The 17,863-nt window shown below is 36.6% G+C and overlaps 1 protein-coding gene across 1 annotated transcript in view; it reads right to left on the bottom strand.

Annotated features, from left to right (window-relative positions):
* Nucleotides 1-17,863, bottom strand: part of ME1 (malic enzyme 1) — a 145,987-nt gene that overhangs the window by 75,388 nt on the left and 52,736 nt on the right. Inside the window, exons 4-5 of the mRNA XM_015858973.3 lie at nt 7,284-7,359; nt 4,988-5,149 (exon numbers count right to left, since the gene is read on the bottom strand). Of these exons, the coding sequence (XP_015714459.2) occupies nt 4,988-5,149; nt 7,284-7,359 (238 nt within the window). The remainder of the gene's footprint in view (nt 1-4,987; nt 5,150-7,283; nt 7,360-17,863) is intronic.

Raw genomic sequence — 17,863 nt, 5'->3', positions numbered from 1 at the left:
CTGCAGTTTTCTGCTACAGTGAGCTTTCCTTTATCTAAGTTTCTATTTTGACTGGAATACAAAAAATAGAAGCAAGTTTGTCCCTGTGTTTTATCAGCAGATTTCTTATTCACATTCGTAGCATGGTATTTTGAAAAAATGAGAAAGCTGAAGATTGGTACAAGTTCCTATGATATGAGGAGGTAATTTGGGGAGATGCAGAAAGCTAACTACAGAATCAGGTTGAAGAACTGAGCTTGAATTTGCACCTCAGCTTTTCTGGATTTTCTGGATTCAGTCTTCTACCATGGATGCCTGTCATTCCTCCAGGAATATCTGAACTGCCAGCCCAGTAATGCTTATTGACCTATTTAGGGCAATTGAGAGAGCTGTCACATTCCTGCATTTAAATATTTGCAGTAAGTTAAGGGAAAAATATTCCAAAGTACGCATGAGAGAAATAGCTTGAAATTACAGCCCAGCTTTTTACAGTCCCTGAGGTATGGCAGATGAAGGAGTAAGAGCTGCCCTAGCAACTGCTTTGCACATTTTCTCTCTTGTGCTCTGTTCAGTAATTATATGACTGTTTTTGTCAGTAATATGAATAGAGAAACAGCATCAGATATACATTTGCAAAAAGTGCACTGACAGTCATGGTTCATCTGCATGATGTTAGATGCCAATGGCATATACATATTTGACCAGTCTTCTACTTAACTCTGCCTATCCAGAGTAAAACAAAGTTTAAACCATCCTGGATGCAGCTTGAGTCATACTCAGAGAATCATCTAGGTCAGAAAAGACCTTCAAGATCAATTCAAGTCCAATTGTCAGCCTGACCCTACTGAGTCTGCTGAGCAATCCTGAGAGATAGCTCCAGGACACCAAGAGGCTTCAACACCAGGTGTCATGACTTCTCTGTTCTATGAGAAAGTACAATTAAAAAAAAAAAGAAATAAAAATTGTATGTTTTCTTACTAAACTGAAATGTATGGTAAATGGCTCATGTTTAAATGCCAACATACAATGAATCCTTCCACAGCTTCCACAACAGGCCATTCCCAATACAGAATCCATCTTGTGAGCATGGCTGTTTTTAACAGTCATGACTACTGTTTATTATTTATTCTTTGAGTTTGCTAACAGTTTAAAGTAATAAAAGTAACAGTTTTGAGTAATAAATAAACATTTGTATTTTAATGCCTAAATGTTTTTCCTTGACTCTTCTTGATTATTTCCTTCACCCTTAAAACACCCCACTTACAGCAGAGAGAATATTTCAGGGAAGTCTCCAATAATCTGTAGCTGCTGGTACTGTGACAACTATTCACTATTCTTCTGCAAGCAGATCCTTTAACCATTAGAAGATAATTAATATATGCTTCTTTAATGTTTGATGAATCCCAGAATCCAGAAACGACACAACCTAAGCATTCCCAACACTTTGATATCAGCACAGAAACTGGTGTATGAGTTTGCCTAACTTGGACTGAAATCCCAACTGAGAAACACCATTTTCACCTCCTATAAATACACACTTACTGAATAAGACACAACTTGCACTGAAATTTTCATGGTAAATAATTAACAGTATTTCATATAATGTCTTAAAATATTTGTGTAAAAATGTTCTAACAGTGATTGCTTGCCTCCAATTTGCCAATGACTTGCACACTATGCATACTATTTTTGGCAGTAGTCAACACCACTCCTTTTAGACTCTCAGTTCTGTATTGATTATACAGAGAAATGTACTATTTCAGTCATGCAAGTCTTTATACTAGATCATTTTTTACTTGTTAGCAAGCATTTTCCATTTGTCTTATTATCTGGGCAACTGTATAAAAATGCTGCATTTTCTTCTCTTCTGATTCCCCTATTTTATGAGTAGCAAAATAATTCCAAAGCTAAAAATGCCTCTGCTAAAACTAGCAGTAATAAAACATTCAATAATCATTAGAATGGAGTAAGTTCCCATGTGCTATCTTGTGTCCTGTATGTAAAATACAAAACAAAACAAAATAAACAGGATGAAAATTTGTGAGGTTTTTCTTGCAATCGGCTTTAAAGTAAGATTTACTCTTTCTGGAGAATTTTCAGGTTCTGCAAAACAGATTTAAAGTTGCCAAAAATACATATTTTTAAACATTTTGAAGCATTGAGGCCCCCACAGAGAAGGAGAAGGAACTAATCTAAATGGAAAACATCTGCACATTTAAAAAACTATGTTCAGCATAATTATTATTTATTTATGCTGAAGTTATTAAAGTGATTTCAATGGCAACTGATTATGGAAAATTCTGGCTTGAGTAAGAAAATACAGCATAAAAACACTGCTATTTGTCAGAAAGGTTTAGATTTTAAGATGAGTGAGATAAGTGCCATTCCACAGCAGCTTGACAAATACAATTAGATTAGTTCCTGAAGTGGATCAACACCTGGCCAGACAAACACAAGCAGTACAGAGAGAACAGGAGCTGTGAGGCAGAGAAAGGGAGTGAGAAGGAAGAAACTAATAGAACTGGTGTCCCTGGACTCCTGACATGATTGAAGTAGCAAGAGACTCAATGCAAACTCCAGATGTGCAATGAATAGAATCAGGCCCATGCAGTCTCTTCAGTCAAGTGGCAGATTCGGGGATCTCCTTTCCAGTTACAGCTCAAAGAGAAATGCTTAAAAATCTGAGCAGTCCCACCTGGGGAAAAAAACAACCATCCATCTACTCTTTGAAGTGCAGTCTAGCACAGCCCCAAAAGAGCCTCTAGTCGGTAACCCAACCATGACTCAGAAACTTAATTTCTCACACGCTGTTGACTTCTCCTCACCAATGCAAAAACTCAGATGAGCATGAACAGTGCTGAATTGTAGGCTAATATAAATTCTTGCAACCACTACAACTATGAGGAAAAAGCAACAATCAGATACAAAGCCTCTTTAATCAGCCATCCATTCACTGAAGATTAGTTTGAGGCCTTTTTCAGAAGTAAATTTAATTGAGGCTTTTAAAAGGCTGGCCAGTCCTCCTGATAGGAGGTGCCAGAGCATCAACAAACATCAGTTCACAGAGTTTGTTTGCATCTTGTAACACTTAAGGTTGACCACCTTTTCAGAAAACTTGATCACATTGTTTAGCCACAAGAGGAGTGTTATAGAATTTGAACTACTAGTACGTGTACACTTTTTTTCTGATACTTACAGATATAGATATACACACACACACATGCATTGAGGTTGCTCTGAAAGTAACACCTATATTTTTAATGTTGGTCCACAACATCAGAAGTGGATGTGGTATGGCAGTAGAGACTGAACCTTACTCTCAAAGATTCACTACATGCTGTTGCTGTGTGAAAAATGACAGCAGAGGGACTGTCTGACAAAATGATGCCTGACATGAAAGTGCATATGAAACAAAGGTGTGTTGTTGAATTACTCCATATGAAAAGAGTATTATATTCACTGATATCAATACTTTCTGAACATTTATGGAGACCAAACAGTGGATGTGAGCACAGTTAGACAGAACATGACATATTTCAGCAGTGGTCACAGTGACAGTGGTCATTTCCATTGGTCAGATTTTCATGAACACAGCATGTAAGCTCATGTTCATTGCTGGTGAAAATGCACAGTTAATGGTGGCGACTGTGTTGAAAAACAGTGCTTTATAGCTGATACTTTATAAAATAGTGCTACTGTGATCTTTGTATTTGTGGTAGCATTCTTAGAAATAAATAGGAGGCATTACTTTTGGTATGACCTACGTGTGTTTAATATATTTCAAGACAATAATATCCCATTGAAGATTAAAAACTATAATAAAACTCAGCATAAAAGAAAAATGGAAAGACTAATGCAGTATCAGAAGTAGCAGATTAAATTTGCTCCTTAGAAACACTTAATCATAGATTAAATGACTGTCCCACCGACTAAAACCAGGAAGAAAAATATTTTATAGCTAATAAGATTTGTATGTGGCTTGATATGGCTGTGCTAGTGATCAGATGCATTTTACAAGTAAATCTGTCCACTTTCAGGAGAGGATTTTGGGAAAAAAGAGAAAGAGGGTAGCAGACTATTTCTAATTTTAGTAATGCTTTCATGATGTACTGTCTTAACTATCCCAGTGAGGCAAGGGCAGAGGTGAAGCTGAAGTTGCACACACCCAGCCCAGCAATCTCAAAATCTCTGCTAAATTCACTGGTATAAGAATGCTTTAACTTCAGTACACATAAATCTCTGATACATTTATCATTCACAAAGTTTAATGCTCGCATCATTTGTAGTGTAACTTCCGCTAAAGCATAATGATATTGCTGATGGTATTTAATATCATTAAGAGACATCAATTCAAATATTCTTTCAGCTATAAAAGGGAAACAAGAGAAGCCAAGTAATTACTAGTAGTTACATGTTATTCCAGGAGCTCTGGAAATAACAAAACCAATTTTCTATAGCTAGCTGCCTTTATATCTATCTACTTCATACAAATAGAAAGCCAAGTCAAGGAAGGCAAAGTCTTTGAAGCACTGGGACCTCATTTTGGGAAAACTCACAGCATTATAGAGATTTCTATCACTGAAGTTAACGTACAACTGAAGTACATAGAAACGCACTCACAACACATCAGGCAATAGCTTCAAGCTGTTCCCCCAGAATGAACTCGCATTTGAAATCACTGCAGAGGAATTCTGCAGCAGAGGTAGAGCAAGAATGCCGCTTTTTTCATAGTTTTAACTCTAACATCCCCACCATCTTGAGATGTAATTTCCTACACAACTTTCTAACACTTACAGTGTACGCAGTACATTTTTACAGACAATATCTTCCTTACATACTCCAGCCTTACTAAATAATCTATACTGTGCCTTAGGATGAGACATTTTCCACTTTCTAGTTCCCACTTTATTGTAAACTGTATCATAATAGTGAAAAACAAATTTTTATGGCTTGAGTTTCATACAGTACCCTTAAAACTTATAACACTACACCACAGACAAGTACTTACCTCATTATCTGTTCCCACATCCAACATCACAGGTAGGCACTCAAAAGGTTTTACTCCTCCACATGCTGTATAAAGTGCCAGTTTACCAACTGGGATGCCCATTCCATAACAGCCAAGGTCTCCAAGACCAAGAATACGTTCTCCATCTGTCACTACAATAGCCTGGAGGAAGAAAGAAAAGCACTTTAAAAATCAGTTCTTTGCTAAGATCATTTTTGTACACAGAAATTATTTTGTAATCATATCAGTGTTCTTTAAACTTTTATTTAAAAACAGGTACAACTGGCACAAATAAATCAACAGCAAAACAAAAGTCATGAAATTATAGAATTATAGGATCATTAAGGTTAGAAAAGACCACTAAGATCACCAAGTCCAACTGTCAACCCATCACCACTATACCCACTAACCATGTCCCTCAGTGCCACATCTACACATTTCTCAAACAACTCCAGGGACAGTGACTCCACCACCTCCCTGGGCAGCATATGCCACTGCCTCACCACTCCTTTGGAGAAGAAATTTTTCCTAATATTCAATCTGAATCTCCCATGGCATAACTTGAGGTCATTACCTCTCTTCCTATCACTAGTTAACTGGCAGAAGAGGCAGACCCTCACCTTGTTATGATCTCCTTTCAGGTTGCTGTAGAGACCGATAAGGTCTCCCTTGGACCACCTCTTCTCCATACTCAATAATTCCAGTTCCCTCAGATGTTCCCTGTTAGGACTTCTGTTCCAGATCTCTCACAGCTTCCTTGCCCCTCTCTGGATACTCTGCTGTGCCTCAGTGTCTGTCATGTAGTGAGGGGCCCAAAACTGATTACAGTACTCGAGGTGCAGCCTCAGCAGTCTCAAGTACAGAGAGTCACCTCCCCACTCCTGCTAGCAATGCTATTTCCAATACAAGCCAGGATGCCACTGGCCATCTTAGCCATCTGAGCACACTAATGACTTATATTCAGCCAGCTGCCAGCTAACACCCACAGATTCTTTTCCTCTCTTATTTGTATTTAAAAGGAGCTATGAGATATGGTTTAGTGGTTTTCTGTAGGTATGGTAAAGGGAGGACAGTTGGACTAGATGATCTTGTAGGTTCTTTCCAGCCTTGTGATTCTATGATTCTATGATTTGTGAAATGGTTTACTGTATATCACTGTGCTTTTGTTGCACTACTTTAGATTTCTGCTTCATCGTAAATGGGACTTGCATGTAAAACTTCTCAGAACACTCAAGAGACATATTTCATATTACATTACAAGGAAACTGGCATTGTTCCCTTTGACATTTTCCTGTCAACAGTATCAAAACAGAATAGGAAACGAAGTTATCCACAAAAAAAGGATCCCCAGACTCCTGGGTTTTGTCATCACTATTTCCAGGAGAACCAGAGACAGCCACTTCTGCTGGCTTTTCACAGGGCCATCTACAGTCACATACTTCTTACCCTTTCAAAATGTATTTGTTTTTCTTTTGAGCATATAACACGCTCTATCATATTTATATGTGTGAGACTGAGTTTCTGCTGATAGAAATAGAGAAGCTCAGTAAAACCCACAAAGTTGTGTGCACTAATAAGGAAGATTTTTCATGTGAGATGACAGAAATACACTCCATGTATTCATGAATACAAATCTAAAGTTAGAGACAAAATACTAAATAGGTTCATATGAAGTAAAAGATTTTTAAAAAATAAAAAGCCACTGCTGTAGCTACAGTCCAACAGGTCCAACAGTCAAACTCTTGAGTTAACATTTCAGTCACAATGAAGTAGATAGAACCATAAAAATGTTCTTGTAGCAAGAGCAATGAAGTGCAACTACTGTACAAAAGACATGGAAGATTGACAGAGAGCAAATGAAACACCTACATATCAGTATCAGGTTGCCAAATGCATGCAAAGGCCTCCTCAGAAACATTATGAAATAGATTCAGAATGCAATACAGATTAAATATGATCAAAATCTGACAATTGACCCTGTGGCCTAGGGGAAGGTGTTAAAAATTTTACAGTTCCTGCTGCCAACAGCCACTTCTCTCATAAATACGACTTGTATTTTCTTTTCTGATTTGCTGGAATTTTTATGATACAAATAAAACTCTATATATTTCAAAATTCCATACATTCAATTACTAATACATTTTTTAAAAAGCAATTGTGCACCATATGTACAGCTCCTAAATCTCAATTATAAAGAATTGGCTAAATCATAAATTGCACTCTGAAAGAAATAAAACAATGCAGGAAATGTTCTCTGACAACATCAACTTTGTCAAGCCAACAAAACTGAACTTACCTTGATGACACTTTCTGGCCAGGACTTCAGCATTCCAGCAATGTGTCCACGGTCATGTATTGTAATAAAAAGACCCCTGCAAATAAATGAATACTTTTAGTATACACAAGCTAACAATTATTCCCTTCTAAAATATTTAAATCACAAATTATCTCCATGCATACATAAATTCTATTCAGGAAATATTTAGTTTCTTTGGAATGAAATAATTAAATATTTGCATTAATTAGAAGTCAGAGAAAACATAACTGAGAGAAAATGTAACTGCTCAAGGATTCACTGAGCAGTAAAAATCTGCAGGATTTAATTCGGCTAATTATTAAGCTTGATTTTAAAGCTCTCTAAATATTTGATACGTTCAAATGCACTGATTTACTGACTTGAAAAAACATATTCATTTTATAGCAGTGAACACTAACGCTCACGGAGTCTTAACATTCTTAGGCAAAAACTCACCAAAGATTTAATCTATGAATGAAAACTGAAATAAGTCATCATTAATTCAAGAGCATTCAGTTACGCATTCAGAAAACAGTGTGCTTATTTAATTAGACTAAAGTGGTACAGTATTTAATGAAAACCTCTTATTAGAAAGTGTATATAGTCTGCCCTATAGGGCTGAGCATACTGCATTTTTACTTTGAAGAGTGCTTTTAAACTGAAAAAGACAGTCCCTCCCAGAATGCTGTAAAGAAGCAGTGCAAAATAAATGCTGATGCTTCCTTTCTGATGCATTGTACAAGAAGTTGTAGTTTTTTGGTTTTTTTGTTTTTGTTTTTGTTTTTTTTTTTTATAAACTGCTGTGTAAACTACTTACATAAAGCATAAAACATAGTTTGTCAAAATTGCTAGCTTCAGAGATGGCCAGTCTAAAGAGATGAGCATGCTAAACAGAATGAAAAGTGCAGAAGCAAATCTACCCAAGCATATTATCCTTTTCCTTTCCCCTCTCTCCAATTTACACAGACCTAATAGATTGGTGTTAAATGAAGTAAGATTTTGCAGTGATTTTCTAAAGCACCAGAGTAGCCTGGTATGGTTAAGTGACCTCTTTCTTGCAAAGCAGGGAGAAAGGTCTCCATGGAGTGAATTCCTCAGCAGAGGAAAATAAATGCAGGATGGCAGCACCAGAAGGAACTTTGTCCAAACATTTGTAAGGACATTTGAATAAGTATTCAGACAGTCATGTTGAAAGCATTTTGTTCCCCTCCCTCCACCTTTCCCTCCACTCTTTCTATAGGTTATTAACACATTTCTGAATGTATTGTCTTGACTGAGAAGATGCTGTTCATTTTAAGGGCACAGTCTCCTTGTTCTATAAGAATATGAAGAGAGAAAGAAATCTCTTTGTCTGTGTCGGTTGTCCTCATCTTTCAAATCTTCAGTTGAAACACTTTTCTCTTTTAAGGCTGGCAATGCTACATGCATACAACCACAGAAAAGCAGGTTATATATTCTTTTCTTATCTAGGAGACTATATCATGGCCAGTAACAGCAATAGCTGAACAAGGTTTGTATTATTGGGCTACAATGACACTAGCTAATCAGGCAGCCAGGTGTTTGGCCACCCAGTAGTCATGACAGCTCTATTTTAGTTGTCAAGGTATAACCATGAGAATAATCAAGAAAGCAGCATGGCAGCAGTCTCAAGCCACAGAACATTGCAGGCTGCAAGCCACACAACTTGAATAGGACTAGTTTATAGAAAAACTTTCAGAAATCAGACAGAATTTTCCATCTGTGTATAAAGTTAATAAGCATAAGTGATGTCAGCAGTGCTCAGTACCCAGAATCAGGCAACAGGAAGCATATGTTGTGTCCACGGTTTTTACTCTACTGGAGCAGCTACAGCAAATGAACAAGTAACAATGTAAATCTACATGGAATGTGTTTGAGTGTATAGGCACCAGTGCTCACCTTTACTTGTTTTGGCTCCAGTTGGACTTCAGTAGTGGTTCAAACCAGTCTAACCAAAGGTGTAACTTATATCCATGTCCCTTTTATAGAATGGCATAAGTTGGAGGGGACCTTAAAGATCATCTAGCTCCAACCTCCCTGCCATCCGCCAGATCACACTGCCCAGGATCCCCCCCAACCTGGCCTCTAGAGATGGGCGTTCATAGTCTCTTCAGACAGCCTGGCCTGGGACTCACTGTTTTCTGACTAAAAAGTTGCTTTCTAAAGCCTAATCCAAATCTTCTCTCTTTTAGTTTAAAGCCATTCCTTCTTGTCCTGTCATTTTGAATTGGAAGAAAATATGTGAAGATACAGTCCACCAAATATTATGCAAAGAATTTACTATGCCTCCTTTTCTCTTGTCATGGCATCAGTAAGACCAGAGCCCTAAACAATGATGAGTGAACCCAAGCCAGGACTTCAGGATCCACTGAAAAAAGGACGGTTATCTGGGGGCTCATTGACTTCACCATACTGTAGATTTTACCCATGCGTGAAGGTTGTTCCGAATCACACAGTTTGGTTTTGTTTTACTAGAACTCTAGTCTGTTAGCACAAAGTAAGCAATTGTTGCACTATCAACATATTTGTCTATTTTCTATTATAAATCAGAAAAATATTTTGGAGTAACAGAATAATCCTTTCTTTCCTCTTCTTATAAAAACAGGAGGTATTCTGACATGAAAAATGCCAAACATTTCTGAATGGAGAAGTTCAGACTTTTCTCACAGCCCTTCAAATTGAAAACTTTCTTTGAATTATGGACTGTATAAAAATTATAATAGAAGTGACTTCACTTCCCTGTGCCATCTAAATTGACAGGCTTAAAAATAATAATAATAAAAATTCTCAGGGAGAAGCTTCAGTTTCTGAGTTTTCACTTTCCCAAACTCCTGCACTTTGCAAAATAAGCCAAGTTATATCCTCTGTTGAAATTCCCTACTATTTGTGCTAAAATTATACAAAGCGGTATAATATAAACATTGTACTAGAAACTAAGAGTACCTAAATCCCAAGAATAGAATCGTTTGCTTTGTATTCAACAAGAGATAATAACATTTCCCATGGTAACTTTTCAGTGTGGTCTACTGCCATGTACAAAGAGTACTCAAGCTTTAATTAAATCTTAAGTTCTTCTTCTTAGTGATACTCCTCCCAAGACTTCTGATAGATACTACTGATGGGCTGACTTAAAAAAGGAAGATGTTTATAGATTATCTTTTTTTTTTCTTTAATATTTTCATTTGTATGGGAGTGAATTTCATTACTTTAATGCAAAAGTATTTCTTTCAAGAAGGAAAATAGTTGCCACTGAAGTTTCAGCTGATTCTGAGCTCCATCCTGAATTCATCAGTAAAGAGAAACTCAGTCTTTAAACTTTCTAGACATTGCATATGAAAAGCACATTAAAACAAAATTTTGTAGGAAGCAAAGCAGAGATTAAATCTAAAAACAACAGCAAAATGGGAACAGCAACTTAAATGAACTGTACATGCTTTTATCGTTCCTGTAAGCTTGGACATATATAGTTCATTAAAAAGGTAAATATTAACAGTAAGTGAAAGACAATGGAAAATAAGATGTTGACCAGAGAAATACATTAAAAACTTGTACATGTTTCTAAATAATACGTGTGTTTTCATGCTTGGCATGTGGTTTCCTAAATGACTGTTAATAAATATCTATTTTCCAAAGAAGATGGTTTCAAGTATTCTGACATATGCCAACTCAAACTAGCTGAATTTAAAAGAATAATAGAATCATTATTATAAATCCTACAGTGATTCAAAGCCTAATTTGGCACAGAATTGTAGAGAGATAATTAAAAAAGAGAATAATACAATCATAAGTCATTATGTTACAGGAGCAAATCAGAAGTTAGTCTTATTTCAAGACTTCCTTTAGAAAATGCTGTTTCATGCCACCGTTAATCTCCGTTTGCAGCCTGTGCAGCATTCTTTTGAGTTCCCGAGTTCACCACAGCTATTTATCAATCCCTTATACCAAGTGGCCTGCTTTAACAGTTTCTGCTGTTAAAAATAACTTCCACATAGCAGACATGATAGCTCAGAGGTGAGCTATCAGAGAAGGCCTGGGGGAGCTGCTGACCATAGATGTGAAACATGCTCTGGAGTTTGCAGGGTATATTTTGCAAACATAAGACACCAGAGAGGGTGAATGGAAACAAACAAACAAAACAAACAAACAAACAAAAAACAAAACAGCAAGGTGCCTACAGCAATGCAATCTGAAGGCAAATAAAAAATAGAAATGATAAAAAAAATCTCAGCAGCTGGAACACAGAATGCTGTCTTAGCACTTATCTACAGGCCCAGACAACTCCAGCTCTCAGACAGCCCAGCTTTTGCTACCAAGCATACTGCTACTTCAAGTGTATGATGTGGTTTGTAAAAGCAACTTACTGTACTTGAAACATACTTCTTAACTTCTTCAAAATGTCAGTGGCTCCATAAACATGCAAAAAAAGTCAGAGCTTTGTACAATAAGAAGCAAAAGGATGAACTAATTCAACTGCTCTCATTCAGCACAAACACTATTTATATTATAAAGCAATCAGAATAAATAATTGAAAGCCTTACAGAGTAAACTTTTAAACCAAGATTCTGAAGTGATACATAAAACAAGTACATTTTGTCTCTTTGCTACATAATTCTCTATTTAATTTTGGAAACTATGATGTGTAGCTCAAGATGTTTTGGAAGAAAATTAACAATTCTTCATGATAAAAGCAGCACTTAATAGACTTTGTAATTGCAGGCATTTGAATTACAGAATTTAATAGTCAGTATTGCAAATCTGGATAAAACTTTTTAAATTCCTGTCTCACCTCCTTTAATCACAAAATCAACAGCACAGCACTTCATGGTCTAACTATTCAGACTATAATGATGCATCCTTTTAATATAACAACAGAGCAGACAAAATCATCTCTCTTCAGTATTCATTTCTTAAAGGACAAATTTCTTGACTTTACCCTATTCCAAAAATCTCATTTATTTAGACAAGTTTGTATATATTCTTGTTGAACCATGGTAGCATAATGGCCTATAAATGGGATGTATTTGTCTGAAAAGCAAAAGACAGACTTTATGAAATACAGTATTTAAGAGCCTGAGCTATTTTGCTCTGGAAGCTACTTAAATTCTTCTGATAGTTGCTCAATAAATAACTTAATTATTACACCCTAATAGACTCATATAGAACTGAAAATTGTTACTGAGAGAACATTTCACCAGAGCCAGACAAATTAATTCTAAAGACAAAAATATCCTGCTGTTCCACTTCAATAGCTACTATATTCATTTTATTTTATGCTGATACTGTGTAAAAAACCATAATCACAGCATCAATCATGTCTCTACTAGGAGTTCTGCAATGCTAGTGATGTTTAAAGAATTTTTTTAAGTGTTATTTAAACTGTGAAGTACTCAAACAAGTGAAATTGCTGTCTTTCTACATACATACTTCAACCGTTTGTCCTGTCTCTGCTCACTGGAACATGGAAATACTCCAGGATTTAGACAATAAGGTCCTTTAAGCCAGTTCTCATTGACCTTTAAATTGACATCATTTGCACTCAACAGCCATTAAAAGGACAAAAGTGAAGACTTATTAAAAGGGCTTCTTTTTATGGCACGTCCTACTCAACTTCCACTTTAATGAAGAAGTCATTTCTGGAAACAGACACTGTCTTCCCTTTGTACAGCTGACCTCCACAGCTGAAAAGGGATTGAGGACAAGTTCATGTCCCAGTGATACAACAGCTCCTCATGCAGGGAGCTGTAGTGTTAAGAGGCAAAATTCAGAATGGAAGGCAGAGTAATGTAGAAAAAACACAAGTAAAATGTGTCGTAGTAGATTGTCAGTGAGTTTTCAGGCATGGAACAGTGCTGGTTTATCCATGATTGAGCTACCTACATATTGCATTCAGTGACCTCTTTGTTTCTGCAATATAGTTGATACAAAGACAATGCTTGGGCAGCCTTCACTCCACATTTCACCCATTCCATTAATTCCTCACCCAGAAAATCTTTTCAGTTGGCAGTCTAGATTTTTACCATTAACTCTAAAACATCTGGTTTATGCTGGTCTATGCACAGGCTAACCCATAGTTAGAAATCCTGGCACATTATTCTATTCCACTTCTGTATGAAAGTGAACTCCTTTGTTCCACCATCAAGACCAAGAAGAAAGGCTTTGGTGGCCTCTGGGAAACACAAGAAACCTTCCAAGATGGGAATTTTCAGGGCACTGAGTCTTTACAGTAACGTAGTTACTCTGTTGATAGTTCATTCTATCAACAATTTGTCAGCAATTTGTTTTCCCACATGAAAATGTAGGATTATAAACTGATAAGCAGAATAAATAAATCACTGCTTAGTGATATTGTGACTAGTTTGGTGTTAACTTATTCTCACTAGAAGAAGCAAGTCTGTTTGGGTCACTTCCCTTTCCCTGTTATTTTAATATTTGGGATCACTCAATAGCTAGATCATAGAATCATGGAATCATCAAGGTTGGAAGAAACCCAAGATCATCCAGTCCAGCTGTCTGTCTACCACCAATATTCCTCCACCAAACCATGCCTTTTAGTACAACAACTAAATGTCTCTCAAGCAACTCCTAGGACAGTAACTCAACGAGCTCCCTGAACAGCACATCTCAGCAACCTGACCACTTTTTTAGAGAACATTTTTTTCCAAATAGCCAATCCTACTCTCCCCTGGCACAAGTTGAAGCCATTCCCTCTAGACCTATTACTAGGTACCTGGGAGGAGGCCAACCCCCACCTTGCTACAGTCTTCTTTAAGGCAGTTGTAGAGAGCAATAAAGTCTACCCTGAGCCTCCTCTTTGCTAGACTCAACAATCCCATCTTGCTCAGACAATCCCCATAAGACCTGTGCAAGAGACCTCTCACCAGCTTTGTTTCCCTCCTCTGGACATGCTCCAGGGCCTCAATGTCTTTCTTGTAGTGAAGGCCCCAAAATGGAATGCAGTACTTGAGGTGCAGCCTCACCAGAGATGAATGAAGAGGGACAAGATCTCCCCTGCTCCTGCTGGCAACACTAGTACTAGATAACACCACTTAAGAAATTCTTACAAACTTAAAAACTGAAGTATCTTTAACAGTGTTTTATTTAGACTACTGACTGATCATGCATACCCATAATAACATTCTAAAAATCAGAGCTGTGGCTGACTACTTTCCAAATTAAACAAGAGTGCTTGAATTTTATTTAAACACAACTTTCTAAAATGGGTATAGTAACTGAAATCTCGTAGTTTATAGTCTTAATTAAAATCTTAGTAATTTTAAGCGTAATTTTAAAGTAATTTTAATGGTTGGACTAGATGATTTTCTAGGTCTTTTCCAACCTTGATAATTCTGTGATTCTGTGAAGACATGGATGTTAAACTAAAATATTTTAGAAGATTCAATGGAATGTTGCAAGAATAGGTCAAAACAAAGATCAGTTTAGTTCTAACTCCAAAAATATGTCGTGGTAGTAGATCCTTAGCATACAAATTATTCAGCTGCACATTCTTCATATATCTATTTCATACTGTTTTCTTTTGATATCTAGATTTTAGCCTTTTTTTTTTTTTTTAATTACTGAATTGATTTTGCTACAATATTTTCCATCATTTTGTGTCCATATTTTCAACTATCAAAACCACAACATTTTAAAACGGTAAAATGCAAACGACCTGGCTAGCATTATTTCTGCTAGTATTTCCTATTAGATTTCTAACGTGCATGAATATATGAGCCAGACATGCATCTTAGGACTCTGTCCAACAAAAGCTTTACACGGGGAAAAAACCTGTATGTCCAACTGTGTCTCAGACACAAAAACTGAGAGGCATACATGACTGTTTTTAATAGTATGTTATCCGATGACAACAAAGTAGCAACAAACAAGTTCTTCTCTGAAATTCAGTCACAAAAGAAATGAGTGTTTAAATTTTACCAGTAAAAAAGAGGGAATGTATATCTATATTGTCTACCTAATGTATATTTAATTCTACTCCAAAATACTTATTTCTACCCTAAAACATTCATCTCTTGCCTTTTCCAGAACTTCCTTACCAGGATTGGCATATGGCTGTCTCAAAAAGTGTGTGGAAAAAATCTTCAGAACTGATAAACATAATACATACAACATAATAGATATAAATATAAACACAGGATGTATTATACATACAATAATTTTATTATCGTGCTCTTTAAGGCTGACAATTGTTATGCCTTCTTTTCACTTTAAATTGACTGTTTTAAGATCTATTTATAAGGCTTCTAGTCAGAGACAGAACACTGATTTTAGCATATCCAAGTTACTGAAGAGCTGGAGGCTTTTACTTCCTGTTTTTGACTCCACCAAATACAAGACTATTTTTAAAGCTAAAATGTCTTGTATTCAAAATGCAACAACAGTAGTATGCTGGACTGCTGAGTAATGAGAAAATAACAAACAGAGAAGCTGCTGAGTAGGTAAATAGTGGATTTGGGTGGTGGTGAAGGACGTGCAGCAAATGTACAGAAAACAAGAGCTGGAGAATTTCCAATGTAAGCATACCCCTAAAGGAAAAGCCCTCTGGACATGGACAGAAGGATATATACTGAATGAGCTAATAAAAGCATTGTAATCTTTCTAAGTCACTGGTGTTGTCTCATCTGAAATACTACCGGCTCCTCCTTTTACAACATAAAAAAGGAAACAGTAATGGGAATTACTGGAAATTTGGAAAAAGTTCTCTGCACATTGCCAGAGGGTGGGATTCCTCTTCTGTTGCAAAGACCTCAGTGTAAAAGAACATAGTGAATGCTTATCTATCACCTGTAGTAGCTCTTTGCTACATGCTCATGTTGCCTACAGATATTTTGTAAATGCATGCAGTAATATCATTTCTTTTTTATCACACTGATAGCTAGAATAGCTCTTTGTCTACTACAGCATAGTCCCAGGATGGAAGAAAGAACAACGCGCATTTCTCTCAGTGCTTCTCAAGCAATAACTTGCAAGTTTAAACACAACACAAATGAATGTGTGAGAGGGCACTCTTCACATCTCCACAAACACCAACAGAAACGTAGCAGATATTCTTCTGTGATTTTTCTATGCATAAATGCACCTTGCTAAGAAATTCTGCATGATATATTCAAGAGTATATATTTCAGAGTACCCGCTTCAGTGTATTTTGAAGGGCTATTATTTACTATTTTGTTACTCCTCTGCAACAGAAAAATGTGAAATAGTCATTAGTACGGGTATCTACTATACACAGCAAAGATGTCATGGAAGACATTGTAGCACAGATGAGCAATAAACAACATACTGATAACTTTCATTTTAACTACTTCATAACATCTGTGCAGTTGTTGTCTCCTTTTTGTGACAGAGTCCGTTTGATGCCTCAGTGCAGCACAAAGTAATAGATGTAATCTAAAAAGATCTTTTTTTTTTGCCAAACTGAATGGCTTAACACTGAAAGTGTTAGACTTAGGTATAAACAAAAGTCTTAATAAGTAAGCTGTGCCTTATCCTCCTTTTCCAATGTCTTTTCATTAAAAAATAGACTTTCCCCCACACACGGTTAAGTAATTTCTGACTTCATAGTTCCTGTCTGTATATAGCTGCACTGAAATGCCTCATGTCTCACAGCAAATCAGTTGCATTACTCTAGAGAGAAGCCTAAAGCAAAATAGCAGAAGCCATAGATGGTGGCCAGAACCCTGGAACAAAATATGGTAGAAATATGTCATTACTAAGTAGGTATCTGAAGATTGAAATTAACATGTTATTTCCCTGAAAGCCATTCCAAACAGAGTTAAGGACACTTTGGTGCAGAGCTGATACTCAAGACCACCAAAGGCCAAAAAAGTTCAAGTATTCAAGAGAGGGAATTCGTGTCCCCAGACCAAAATTATGACCCTCTTTATGGTCAGACTACCAGTATAAGTTGTCTCTCTCTCATTCTCCTAAGCACTGTCATTAAGGATCTGACTTTCCTAGGACTATCCACAAAAGTAGTAACAGACTCCAGATACGAGAAACTGATAATTCATGTTCCTGTTTCAAAAACAGGTGAAAAATATATTGGACTGTTCTGTTTGTTGATGGTGTAAACCTGTCAGTTGTCCTAAATGTGCTAGGACAGCAGAGTATCTGTCTACTGATACGCAGGCCACAACTTCAGGACTCTCCAGTGTCAGTCAGTCCAGAAGGAAAGCAACTTTATGATAATTCTGCACATCAGGAAAAGATAAAGTAGCATCAGTTTGCAGACATTACGTGGGATCTTCCACCAGAGAAGATATTTGTTAACTCAAGTCAGAAGAGATCCTTACAAAGTCCAGAGACAGGATTCCAGGCATACTATGGGATTCAAATAACAGAAGTGGTTCTATGAAGACAAATGATGGGAAATTCCTACAGCTTGTATTAACTCTAAGCACTGAGTCAGGTGAGATCTCTGGTTGCCTGTTTATGATGAAGAGAGCTTGTATGTACACGATCCTCATCAGATTGACTAAGAGTTGTTTTTCTGGATGAGAGGTTTCAAAGGAAGACATTGGTATTTCTTGCAGTCTTAAGTGTCT

This window comes from Coturnix japonica, chromosome 3, assembly GCF_054131305.1.
Source record: "Coturnix japonica strain WE chromosome 3, WE-NBRP24, whole genome shotgun sequence".
NCBI classification, from domain to species: domain Eukaryota; kingdom Metazoa; phylum Chordata; class Aves; order Galliformes; family Phasianidae; genus Coturnix; species Coturnix japonica.
Note: the sequence above shows the minus strand (reverse complement) of the source record. Positions and strands in the feature narration are given on the sequence as shown.